At 50.2% G+C, this 11,678-nt stretch overlaps 1 protein-coding gene across 3 annotated transcripts; it reads left to right on the forward strand.

Annotated features, from left to right (window-relative positions):
- The first annotated feature begins 2,485 nt into the window (after positions 1 to 2,485).
- On the forward strand, positions 2,486 to 6,351 carry FBXL22 (F-box and leucine rich repeat protein 22). 3 transcript variants are annotated; one of them, XM_071214234.1, is made up of 3 exons: positions 2,486 to 2,900; positions 4,420 to 4,501; positions 5,441 to 6,114. In XM_071214234.1, exons 1-3 carry the CDS (start codon positions 2,566 to 2,568, stop codon positions 5,867 to 5,869), a joined length of 846 nt encoding a protein of 281 aa, XP_071070335.1. In that variant the 5' UTR covers positions 2,486 to 2,565; the 3' UTR covers positions 5,870 to 6,114. The 3 variants fall into 3 exon arrangements, with proteins under 3 accessions (XP_071070335.1, XP_004466724.2, XP_071070336.1); XM_071214235.1 differs by having other exon boundaries at positions 2,823 to 2,889; XM_004466667.5 differs by lacking the exon at positions 4,420 to 4,501 and having other exon boundaries at positions 2,495 to 2,900; positions 5,441 to 6,351.
- Positions 6,352 to 11,678: the final 5,327 nt, after the last annotated feature.

Here is an 11,678-nt window from a genome sequence, read left to right on the forward strand (position 1 = left end):
TAGCCATTAGGGAAATGCAAGTCAAAACCACAATGAAGTATCACTTCATACCCATGAGAATGGCTATTAGAAAAGAGGTAAATAGGTGGTGGGCAGGAAGCTGAGAAAGAGGAACCCTCAAACATTGCTGGTGGGAATGTAAAACCGTGCAGTGCTGTGGAAAGGTTTGGCAGTTCTTCAGAAAGTTAAACATAGAATCTACCATATGACCTGGCAAAAGAACTGAAAGCAGGGACAGATACTTGTATAACAATGTTCATAGGAGCATTATTTACAATGGCCAAAAGGTGGAAGCAATCCAAGTGTCCATCGAAAAGTGAATGGATAAACAAAATGTGGTATATGCATACATGGAATATCACTCAGCTATAAAACACAACAAAATTCAGACACTATGAAGATGGTGAAGATACCATATGTTGAGTGAAATAAGTCAGACACAAAGGGACAGATATTGTATGATTCCACTTACATGAAATAGAATATGCAAACTCAGAGAAAGTAAAGTACAGGCTATTAGGGACGGGGTGCAGGGGGAATGGGGAGTTAATACATAGTAAGGTGGGAAATGGACTTGGCCCAGTGGTTAGGGCGTCCATCTACCACATGGGAGGTCTGCGGTTCAAGCCCCGGGCCTCCTTGACCCGTGTGGAGCTGGCCATGCGCAGTGCTGATGCGCGCAAGGAGTGCCCTGCCACGCAGGGGTGCCGCCTGCAAAAGGGAGCCCCACGCGCAAGGAGTGCGCCCCGTAAGGAGCGCCGCCCAGTGCAAAAGAGAGTTCAGCCTGCCCAGGAATGGTGCCACACACACGGAGAATTGACGCAAGATGACTCAACAAAAAGAAACACAGATTCCCGTGCCACTGACAACAACAGAAGCCAGAAGCGGACAAAAACAACACACAGCAAAAAGACAGAGAACAGATGATGGGGGTAGGGGGAAAGAATAAATAAATCTTAAAAAAAAAAAACATAATGAGGAAGAAGATGTGGCTCAACTGATAAGAGTGTCTGCCTACCATATAGGAGGTCCAGGGTTCAGTACCAAGGGCCTCCTGACCCATGTGGTGAGCTGGCCCACGCACAAGGAGTGCCGTGCCACACAGGGGTATCCCCCGCTTAGGGGAGCCCCACACACAAGGAGTGAGTGCTCCTGCAAAGAGAGCCATCCCGTGTGAAAAAAAGCATAGCCCACCCAGGAATGGCACCACACACATGGAGAGATGATGCAGCAAAATGATGCAACAAAGAGAGACGTAGATTCCTGATGCCGCTGACAAGAACGCAAGCAGACACAGAAGAACACACAACGTATGGACACAGAACAGACAATGGGGGCGGGGGGGGGAGAACCTTCATTAAAAGAACACAAATAATGAATACAGGGTTTCTGCTTGGTGTATTGGGAAAGTTCTAGTAATGGATGGTGGGTTGAGTCACACAACACTCAGTCCCACTGAATGGTATGATTGGAAGTGACTGAGATGGAAAAGTTTATGTTTTATAATATTATGTTCCCACACTACTGTTTAAAAAAAGCAACTAAAGAGACAAGGACAATTCAATGCAATACTTATTCTGACAGGATCTAATAAAAGAGAATAGGCTCAAAAGGTTATTATTGGTACATATGAAAAAATTGGAATATAGACTGTAAGCTTTATTTCATATTAAATTTCTTGAACTTGATAACTAAAGGTGATTACATAAACGAATACCTTCTTCTTAGGAAATGTACATGGAAGTGTTATGTGTTCAAGGAGCATGATGTATACAACCTTTCTCAAATGTGCAAAAAGTAGATAAATAGGTAGACGGTTAGATGAACTGATAGTTGATAGAATGATACAGTAAGTGTGGCCAAATGTTAAAACTGGTGGACATAAGGATCTGGGGTGGGAGTTACACTGGCGTTCTCGGTATGGGTTTTGTATTATTTTTGCAACTGTCTGTAAGTTTGAAATTATTTCACAATAAGAAGTTTAAAGGAAACACACACATGGGGAGGAGGCATTACCCATGAACTCTGCTTACGGCTCTGAACACAGAACCCTGCCATCTTTTGATCTTACGGACAACAGGCTTCTTTCTAGTAAAGACGGAATAAAAAGTTCCTACTGATGTACTAGACAATAAAAAGTTACTATTTACAATGAGATTCCCTCACAGTGAGTAGAGACTGCAAACCCAAACAGCATTGGTCTGGCCAGCCACCTCAAATGAAAATGCCTTGGGAAAAGCCAAAAGAGTTCTCTGCTAAACACCATTGTCAGCTGAAAGGAAAAGAAATCCCTTTTAAGGAAACAATTTAACTTCAATAGTCTGCTTTTCTGCCAAGATTTTCAATCCCTCTGAACATAAGCTGAACCACAGTCTGCTGCACGTATGTCTGAATCCTGGCTTTGCTTTTTCCCCCTCCTTAGAGCTTCAGCACCAGTTGTTAGCCAAAAATAAACACCATTCCTCAACCATATATGTCCACTAGCCCAAAGCTGAGGAGGAGGAGCAGGACGTAGGTCAGGTCCCTCACCCCCAGTCCGGCAGTCCCACGTGGCCGCTGCTCACCATGCACATAACCCAGCTCAACCGGGAGTGCCTGCTGCACCTCTTTTCTTTCCTGGACAAGGACAGCCGGAAGAACCTTGCCAGGACCTGCTCCCAGCTCCAGGCTGTGTTTGAGGACCCCATGCTCTGGCCGCTGCTGCATTTTCATTCCCTCACAGAACTCAAGAAGGACAACTTTCTCCTGGGCCCTGCGCTTAGGAGCCTCTCCATCTGCTGGCACTCGAGCCGGGTGCAGGTTTGCAGCATTGAGGACTGGCTCAAGAGCACTTTCCAGAGGAGCATCTGCAGCCAGCATGAGAGCCTGGTCAATGACTTCCTCCACCAGGTGTGCGACAGGTAGGCCAGCCTGCTGAGCGGTAGCTTAGCAGGCTCTTTGGCCTCCAGAGCTCTGTGAGGCTCCTGGGGAGCAGGGGAAAGCAAATTACAGTACTAAGATGGCTCCATCTTGGGGCACCCCAGACTCCATCCACAGGGCAGTACACACGAGATGGACAGAACTGTGGGGAAACAACTGTAATCCTCCTCCCTGTCTCGTAGGTCCTAGAGCTGTTTCTACAAAGAGAAAGACCCGGGTCCTCAGCTATCACTGCCCCTGGAGCGGCTGTTCTCTGGCAGCCATCAAAGGCAGGGTGGGTCTAGCTGGGCCTGGATTTTCAACGTCAGGCTCTGGAAAAGGGGCTCCAGGACCCAGCCATTCACACACCCCTCCATTCTCTAACAAGCTGTGTCTGCGAGGTGCTGCCCAGGAAGGGGATGTAGGGAGCTCTGAGTTAACTGAGCCCCACCAGCCTGAGAATTGAGGTGGAAACAGTTTCTTCAGGAACTTACTAATAGCCCCAGGGAGGGTGTTTTAGCTTCATTTTTCAAACAAGCAAAATGAGGCGCTGAGTTTCTGTGATTTGTCCAAGGGCCAGGGCTGCCAGATTTAGCAAATAAAAACAGGACACCCAAATACATTTGAATTTCAGCTGAAGAGTGAATAATCTTTTAGTACAAGTGTGTTCCAAATACATTCTGTATTTTATCCGGCAACCTACCATGGGCACAGAGGCTAAGTCACCAGGCCAGGCTCCTTCCAGTCGCAGCCTCCTGGCTACAGCAGCCCAGCAAGAACTAATAACTTCTAACCTGGCTCTTACCGACCTCATACCCCACCTCCCCCCTTGATTACTAAGAGGCTGCGCCTGGCTGTTAATAGAAAACTAGGCTCAGCCAGTTTGCTTCCACCATGACAGGAATGGAAGGAAATCATATAGTGGCCCCACCTTTCTTTTACTAAACTGGTGCAAAGGAAACAGCAAGATGGACTTGGGGCTGGGCCCTAACAGGACCAGACCATTTTGATCAGTTTAAACATGAACCAGAAAACAAACTGGAGGGTGATACATTTGGGGGAAAAAAGAGGTTGGGGGGAGGGGAGGGGCAAACTTGTCCTGCCATTCTTGGTGTAACAGAACCAGGGTTGATCCCCCAAGCTAGCAAGATGTAGAGCAGGCCTCCCAGGCTGGCTGTCCGGATCAGGCAAAGGGCCCCGTGCTACAAAAAGAACAAAAGGCTTTGATGTCAGGGCTCCAGCTCAGTGACCCAGCTCTGCCACTGTCAGGCCTTGTGACCCTAGTCTGAATATTTAAACTCTTTCAGTCTCATTTCTTTGCCTATAAAATGGGAGACATACCCTCATCTCACAGGGTAAGAGGATCAAATAACACAGCAGCAGCTGCGACACAGTGAGTAATATAGAAGTATCTGCACAGAAATCTGGCTCTTTTGGCAACCAGCTCTCGTGAGGAAGAGCTGAGGCTGGCTGGGCAGGGAGTTCTGAACCACCTTTTTCTCTGGTTTCTTCCTGCAACAGACTTGCTCTAAAGTTTCTTGGGGGAAGGAGTCACTCAACGCCCTTGAGGCTTAAACACCTAATCCTCAGAACCACTGGAAAGGTAAAAATTGCTCTCATTTTACAGCGAATGGCCCAGCAAGATGGAGACATTTGACCTGTGTCAGAGAGCAAAGAAGGCACTATGGCCCCACACCATGGTCCTCTGGGTGGGCAAACTGAGATAAGGGAGAAGGAAAGTAGAGTCAGAGCAGCACAGATAGGTGACTTGGGCTCTCTGGGCCAGTGTCTTCATTCATAAAACTGGGGCACACAGATTGATGTGAAGACGAAAGGAGAAAGTGCATGACTTGGGAAAATGAGCTCAGGGTGTGAGACATGGCCATGATCAGTGTATTTTAGTTCCTTACCCCCTTCCGCAACCATAAGGGAGCCCACCTGCCCCAGTGAGGTGTGTGCAATCAAGGGGCCTAGCAGGAGGCTGACGGGAAAAGGAAAGCCCCAGTCCAGCCTCCAGCAACCTCTGGCTGCAGGAAGCCAGGCCCCCACAGGAGAGACGGCCCTTCTTGACTGGAAGCAATCAAGTTTACTCCCGGGAAAAGCGAGTCCGGATAGCTTGCAGAAGGTCCTATGCACACCGCAAATCTCAATCCTCACAATAACGCCCCCAACAGACTTTACCTTTCTCACACACGCCCCTTACACAGAGGAAAACAAAGGCTCAGAGAGTGGGTTACTTGGCCAAGGTCACATTGCAAATAAGTCCAGCCTAACTGCTCAAGATCTTTTCTCTCCAGCAGGTGCTGGTGTGGCTGGGGCAGGGGGGTGCTCCCTAAAGTCGCTCAGCCTATTTCCTCATCTGGAAAATGAGGTGAATCCGGTCTGCCCCCGAGGGCTTTCCGTGGATTTAATAAGGCAGTGTGCCCCGGGGAAGGGCCTTAACTGGACGAGCCCCGGCGGGAAAAGGGGCGGGGTGGGCGCTACCCGCGCCCTTCTCCGCCTTGGGCCTCCCTCCCTCCCGGTCACCGCGCTCTCCCCGCAGGTGCCCCAACCTGGTGTCCGTCACGCTAGCGGGCTGCGGCCACGTCACCGACGACTGCCTAGCACGCCTGCTGTGCTGCTGCCCGCGCCTGCGCGCGCTGCGCCTGGAGAACTGCGCGCGCGTCACCAACCGCACGCTGGCGGCCGTGGCGGCGCACGGGAACGCGCTGCAGACCCTTCACGTGGACTTCTGCCGCAACGTGAGCGCGGCCGGCCTGCGTCGCCTGCGTGCCGCGTGCCCACGTCTGGCCCTGCGCGCCGAGCACAGCGCGACCATGATCCCGGACCAGCTACCGCGCAGCGCGTTTCCCGCCCTGGCCTTCGGCAAGTTGCTGCCGCACTAGGCCTGCCCGCCGTCGGGGGGACGCCCCGCAAGGCCCCCCGCGGCGGAGGGAGCGCGGACGGGGCGGTCAGATCACTCTGGTTTTGAATCCTAGCTCCTCTACTTTCAAGACTAATCACCGCTTCTTCTGAGCCTGTTTGTCCGTCTGCAAAATGGAGATAATGCCTACCTCACGTCACGATATTATACATAGGACACTGCGAGATTAAATGAACGGATGCACGGAGAACATTCGGGTGGTTCTCAACTAAATGCTAGCTCGTTCCCCCGTCTCCTTTCCGCGCCTGGTTCTCGTCCCAGGCGCTCTTGTTATCAGTCGGAGACGCCTACACTATCCCTGGCTTATCCAGCAGCCGACTGGGTCTAAAAGTAATCTTTCTGGGCCGGCGTGACCTTTACCGGGTCGCCCACAGCGCTCCGAGAGAGGAAGGGTGTTTGCCCAGGGCGAGACTCGCGGGCTCTAGGGCGGAAGCTCCGCCGGTGCGGCGCGCGGGGCGCCCGGGAAGGGGGCGGGGAGATGCCGCGCGGCCTAGGTCGGCCCCCAGCGCCGTGCTTACGGCGGCCCCCGGCGGTCTCCGTGCCGCGTTTGCCCACAAACGCGCAGCGGGCGGAGCAGGCAGGCGGTTCTCTGCAAAGTGACCGGTGAGCTGCGCCAGTGGGCGGGAGGAGGGGAGGAGCCGGGGAAGCAGCCGAATTTGCAAGGAGGCTACGGTCAGGGACGGAGCGGGAAACGCCGGGGCCTTGCCGCCTCTGGGCTCCCCACCCACGGCTTTGTCGCTCGTCCGGGCTAGCCGGGAGCAGATGCGTTCCTAGGAGTGACTGCACGCGCATTTCTAGAAAATTCGCGCCTTTTCTTATTTTTACATGAACCGCAAAACTCTCATTTTCTACTGTTTTCATAAGCATAAAGGGGAAAAAAAAGGCTTAAAAATAAAAAAACCAGAAAGATTTGAAAAATAGGAGAGGCAACCCTGGATAACAGGTTCATGCAAAACTAAATTTTTCACCTGCTGGACTCGCTTAATACGAGTGCGCCTGAACTTCAGTTTCAGGGCTGTAAGCCACCCAAATAAAGGCTCCTGGCCACCCAGCAGCCTCCTAGTCAGAGCTGTGGCCATCCATTATAGCAGACCTGGTTACCTGGGGAAAACCTTGAGTAAGTTAGGGAGGCAGTGAGCGCTGTGCAGTGATAGGCGACACACTCCCAGCTCCACCCTTGCCAGTTGTGACTTGGGCAAGTCCCAAGTCCCTTCACCCATCTGAGTCTAATCGTAGAGGATCATTGACCTATATACTCATGGTTCCCTTCATTTGTTGGACAGGTATTTGGAAAAAGAGGCAAATTCTGTTCTCAATTCCATTACATTCTAGTGGGGGGTAATGATAAATAATTGGTATATGAGAAAGTAATAAGCCCGGAGAAGCAAGAGTCCAGGCAATGGGGGATGCAGTGTTGGCATAGGGTGTAGAGAGCAAATGAAAAGGGATTGACTAATGTAAGTTTCACTGAAGAAAGACATGACAAAAGAGAAGCCATATGGGAAGGGAATATTTCAGACTGAGGCAACAGTCAGTGCAAAAGCTGCAGACTAGAAACATGGCTGCTGTGTTAGGGGAATAGCAGATTCAGTGTGGCTGGAGTAGGGGCGACAAGTAGGAGAGATCAGAGAAGTAAGGGATGGGGATGACTGCCAAAAGGACAGCAGGATATTGTGAGGATGAAATGTGACCTGGAGGTCCCCCACCCCAATCCACCCCCAGCTCAAGCCAGAGATGGTATCCGGTTCACCATCTCTGGTATCCCGGAGGTGGAATTTCTTGAGGCAGAAGATGTGGGCAGGCAAGTAGCACCTCCATCTTGCACCCTTGGGACAGCTGAAGGGTTCAGTTGCTGCACCTGGGCCAGTCTGGGCCACCACTTAATCCCAGCAGCAGGGTAACCATGCTAAGCTCCAGCCCCACCACCTTCACCCCACCAGCTATAGTGGAGTGGGAGGGCCCTGCTTTTAATTTGTGAGACCCAAGCTTCCTCTGAAGGATTTTCTAGTTTACCCACCATTGATATGGACTCTGGTGAGATGCCTCATAGAGAATTTATTGTTCTCCCAGTGCTGTGAACAATGTTGAAAGCTCAGGCTTCCAGGAGGTTAAATGTCTAAAACAGAACCCCTTTAAACTCCAGGGCTTTACTTTCATCATCTTCAACAAGCCCCAACTCCCAGCAGGCCCTCTTTGCCTGGAGTTAGTGGGGAACAACAGGATCCTGGGCTTCAGGCTCTAATGGATCTCTGTTTCTATTCTGTTTTCCTCTCTTACAAGCCCTATGACTCAGGGCAGGTCAGCCTCCTCCAAACCTGTTTTCTTACCTGTTTACTGGGGACAGCAAGAGAACCTTGCTTGCAGGGTTCTTGTCAGGGTTATGAGATTGTAAAGCAGCAGTCACTGTGGGTTCAGCTCAAATGGGATAAACCTGTATTTCCCTGGGGCTCCCCTTTTATGTGGAAGCTCTTTCATAACTGACTGTTAAGTTCCCAGCCAACCCTCAGATGCCTAGTAAATGCCTACATACCAAGAATAGCAATCACAGAATTAAAGCTGAGCTGACGGCTGTGCCATCATTATTTCTAGGGGAAAATACACTCTGAGTTCATATCTACCACAGGTACGCATTCCTCCACACACCCCCTCTTTCAGAAGAGCTTTGGGTCCCTGATCCAAGGGCCATGAGAGGTGTTCCCAGAAGGCAGACCCTGACAGAGACCCACAGTTCTTAACTATTAACACTGTTCATCACCATTATAAGGCACTGAGCTAATAAACACTTGACAAAACAGTGACCTATTTTATCTTTAAAGCAATTTTCAAAGTTTTCTCTCACATTTGTGCAAAACAAGGGGCACTGCATGCTTAATTAATCCACCAATTCATTCATATCCCAGGCATTTACTGGGTATTGCCCATGGGCTAGGCAAAGCCCTGCATCAAGTTCTAGTGGAAAAGATATGCAGCAGGATTGAGGGTATCATTGAGTAATCTCCCAGCTCTGCTGTCCTCAGCATCTGACAAGTTATGACCTCTCTGAGCCTCAGTTTCTTAATCTGTAAAATGGGGCTAACATCTGCCCTGTAACATTGTTGTGAGGAGATTATGTATAGGGCCTGGAAGGTAGGAAATGGAGAAGTTGTCCTCTCATCCATAGGGGTTTAGAAAAGTCAAGTGCCCAGAAGAACCCACAAGGCCCAGGCATTGGGAAGAAGCAAGCTGGGTCTGTGTGTGTTCATCAGGAATGCTTTTTGGAGGACAGCACTGCTCAAGGAAAGTGAAGAGTCAAAGAAGCCCAAGGCATGTCCAAGGAAGGGTGAGCCAGGGAAGAGTGAGAGCTTGACCTTCTTCGTGTAATCACAGCCAATATTAAAATAGATTATAGACTTTTTGCAGCTCCTAGAATGCTCTTTTCAATATCAGTTTTGGCCAGAGTGGCCAAAGGTCATATACAGGGATAAACAGAGAGAAGGTCTAGAACCTTAGCACTGGGGCCAGGCAGTATCCCCTGGCTGAAGGTTTACCCCCTTCATCACAGCGAGGTAGCTGGTCCGCTTAGGAACTTCAAGGCCAGCAGAGGGACCAGGACCATATGCTCTTAGGTCAGTGGGCCCCAGATTTCTCTCTTGAGAGAGAGCAGCCTGCTGGGCAGAAATGGTGCTCTGAGACTCATCTTGCAGGGACAATGGCCCATTTTTGCATAGTCGGAATGTTGGAGGGGAACTAGCTGAGTCCCCTTGTTTCACCGTGGCATGCCGATAGGAAGCCAAGGCTCCCAGCTCCAGCCTGGACATACCCATGATCCAGTGCTTTCTCTCTTCCAACCTGGAGTTCCTGCTCTATAAATGGAGGGAGCATCTGACCCCAAGAGACATTCCCTTTAGCTCAGGATTCTATGTCCAAGACTTGCTTTTTGCTAAAAACCAGACCTACCAGACATTGGCTTAATCTATCTGGCAGGCAGTGATGGGCAAGGGCCACCAGGCCTGGAGGCCCAGAACAAACTGTACCTTAAAGGGCTTCTGGGGAAATCTTAAATTTTAAAGGCTGGCAAAGTTCTTTTTAGGCTGCCTAAGGGTAAAAAAAACCCTTCAAGTATTTGTTAGCTGAGTGAGCTCAGCAACAACAAAAAACCAAGCCTTTACAGGTACTGAAAGTGGATCCAGGAAAATAAACTCCTGCACCAGGCCCATTCAGCTCCTCAGATCAGGGACTCAGCCTCCCTCTCTCCCAGAGCTTCCAAAAGTCAAGAAAATAAAGGGGAGCAGCTGTAGCTCACTGGTTGGTCATTTGCTTCCCATGTATGAGGTCCTGGATTCAATCCCCTGTACCTCCTTAAGAAAAAGAAAAGAAAACGAAGAAATGACAAGACTCCAGCAAAGATGTGGCACCTTTTATAAAGCTGAGGCATCTGTGCAGACTCTTCTCACAGTCTCGGGCCTCCTGGAAAGCCATCATTAGGCCCGAATGACAGGACTTGGGACAATGAGGGTCTGCCTGTCAGGGATGCTCCTGTCCCCTCAGTCCAGAGAAAACTGTGGCAGCAAAGGCCAGAGACTCACAAAGGTTGAGGCATTATTTTGAATTAAAATAAGCTCTGAGACTGAAGATGTATTCATTGGCACAGCAAGAGGGAAGAATCACTTTTCACCAGAAACTAGCCCAGAAGGCCCTAAAAGACCTCTCCCCCAGCCTCATCCAGGATTTCAGCAGCAGAGATGGCCTCTCTTCTCTAAAAGAAATTCCCTCCTGGCCCAGAGGTCTGGGTAGTGCCTTCCCATCCCCAGAGTGAATGGTTTACGCCTTCAATGCTACTACTGACTGAGTAATCGGGTCGGTGACCCACTGGGGTTCTCCAGAAGCCATGGTCACCCTTTGAGGCCCAACTCTAATTGAAGCTTCTTTTCAATAAAACTAAGATGTCAACATTATAAATATTAGGTATTATCATGGGGTAGGATCCATTCGTTACATTATCATAGCCAGCAAAACCATATTTTTCTAATTTTTCTTTTTTTTTTTAAAGATTTATTTATTTTATTTAATTTCCCCCCCTCCCCTGGTTGTCTGTTCTTGGTGTCTATTTGCTGCGTCTTGTTTCTTTGTCTGCTTCTGTTGTCGTCAGCGGCACGGGAAGTGTGGGCGGCGCCATTCCTGGGCAGGCTGCTCTTTCTTTTCACGCTGGGCGGCTCTCCTCACGGGCGCACTCCTTGCGCGTGGGGCTCCCCCACGCGGGGGACACCCTTGCGTGGCACGGCACTCCTTGCGCGCATCAGCACTGCGCATGGCCAGCTCCACACGGGTCAAGGAGGCCCGGGGTTTGAACCGCGGACCTCCCATATGGTGGACGGACGCCCTAACCACTGGGCCAAAGTCCGTTTCCCAATCTAATTTTTCTTTGACAACACACTCCTTCTATCTTCCTTGTGCAAAACAACTGCCTGCAAGCCTCTGTCTGGCACCCCATTTGAGCAGGATGCCAGCGAAGACCTTGTCCATGAAATGCACTGGAAGCAGCTTGTGGCATAACCTTGCTATAGGTGAAGGAGACAAGCTACCCAAAGTCCTTTCCCTCTTCCTGCTCATACCCCCAGCGGTTAGAACTTTCACAGCTGCTCTCAGGACGGCACACTCCCCCAGAAACACATGCCCATTCTGATACTCCTAACACAAAAAGCAGAGCACTGAGGGCTGCAGGGGCTGAGTTCAAGCACCAAGAAATCTGTAACCCCTCTCAGTCCCCTGCACAACTCTACCACCCATCCTTCAAAGATATGAAAGCCACTCAATTCTCATTTTCATTCACTCATTCACACGTGCCAGAGTGCCTGCTAGCAAAGCTGCCCTTGCTGAA

The sequence above is a fragment of the Dasypus novemcinctus genome, chromosome 3 (genome assembly GCF_030445035.2).
Source record: "Dasypus novemcinctus isolate mDasNov1 chromosome 3, mDasNov1.1.hap2, whole genome shotgun sequence".
NCBI classification, from domain to species: Eukaryota; Metazoa; Chordata; class Mammalia; order Cingulata; family Dasypodidae; genus Dasypus; species Dasypus novemcinctus.

Bases quoted from the DNA above. Each gene is read 5' to 3' on its own strand.
- FBXL22 (XM_071214234.1), top strand. From the start codon at position 2,566: ATGCACATAACCCAGCTCAACCGGGAGTGCCTGCTGCACCTCTTTTCT. The intron at 2,901-4,419 runs GTAGGCCAGCCT...TTCCTGCAACAG, and splicing joins CTCCACCAGGTGTGCGACAG to ACTTGCTCTAAAGTTTCTTG. The intron at 4,502-5,440 runs GTAAAAATTGCT...CTCTCCCCGCAG, and splicing joins TCCTCAGAACCACTGGAAAG to GTGCCCCAACCTGGTGTCCG.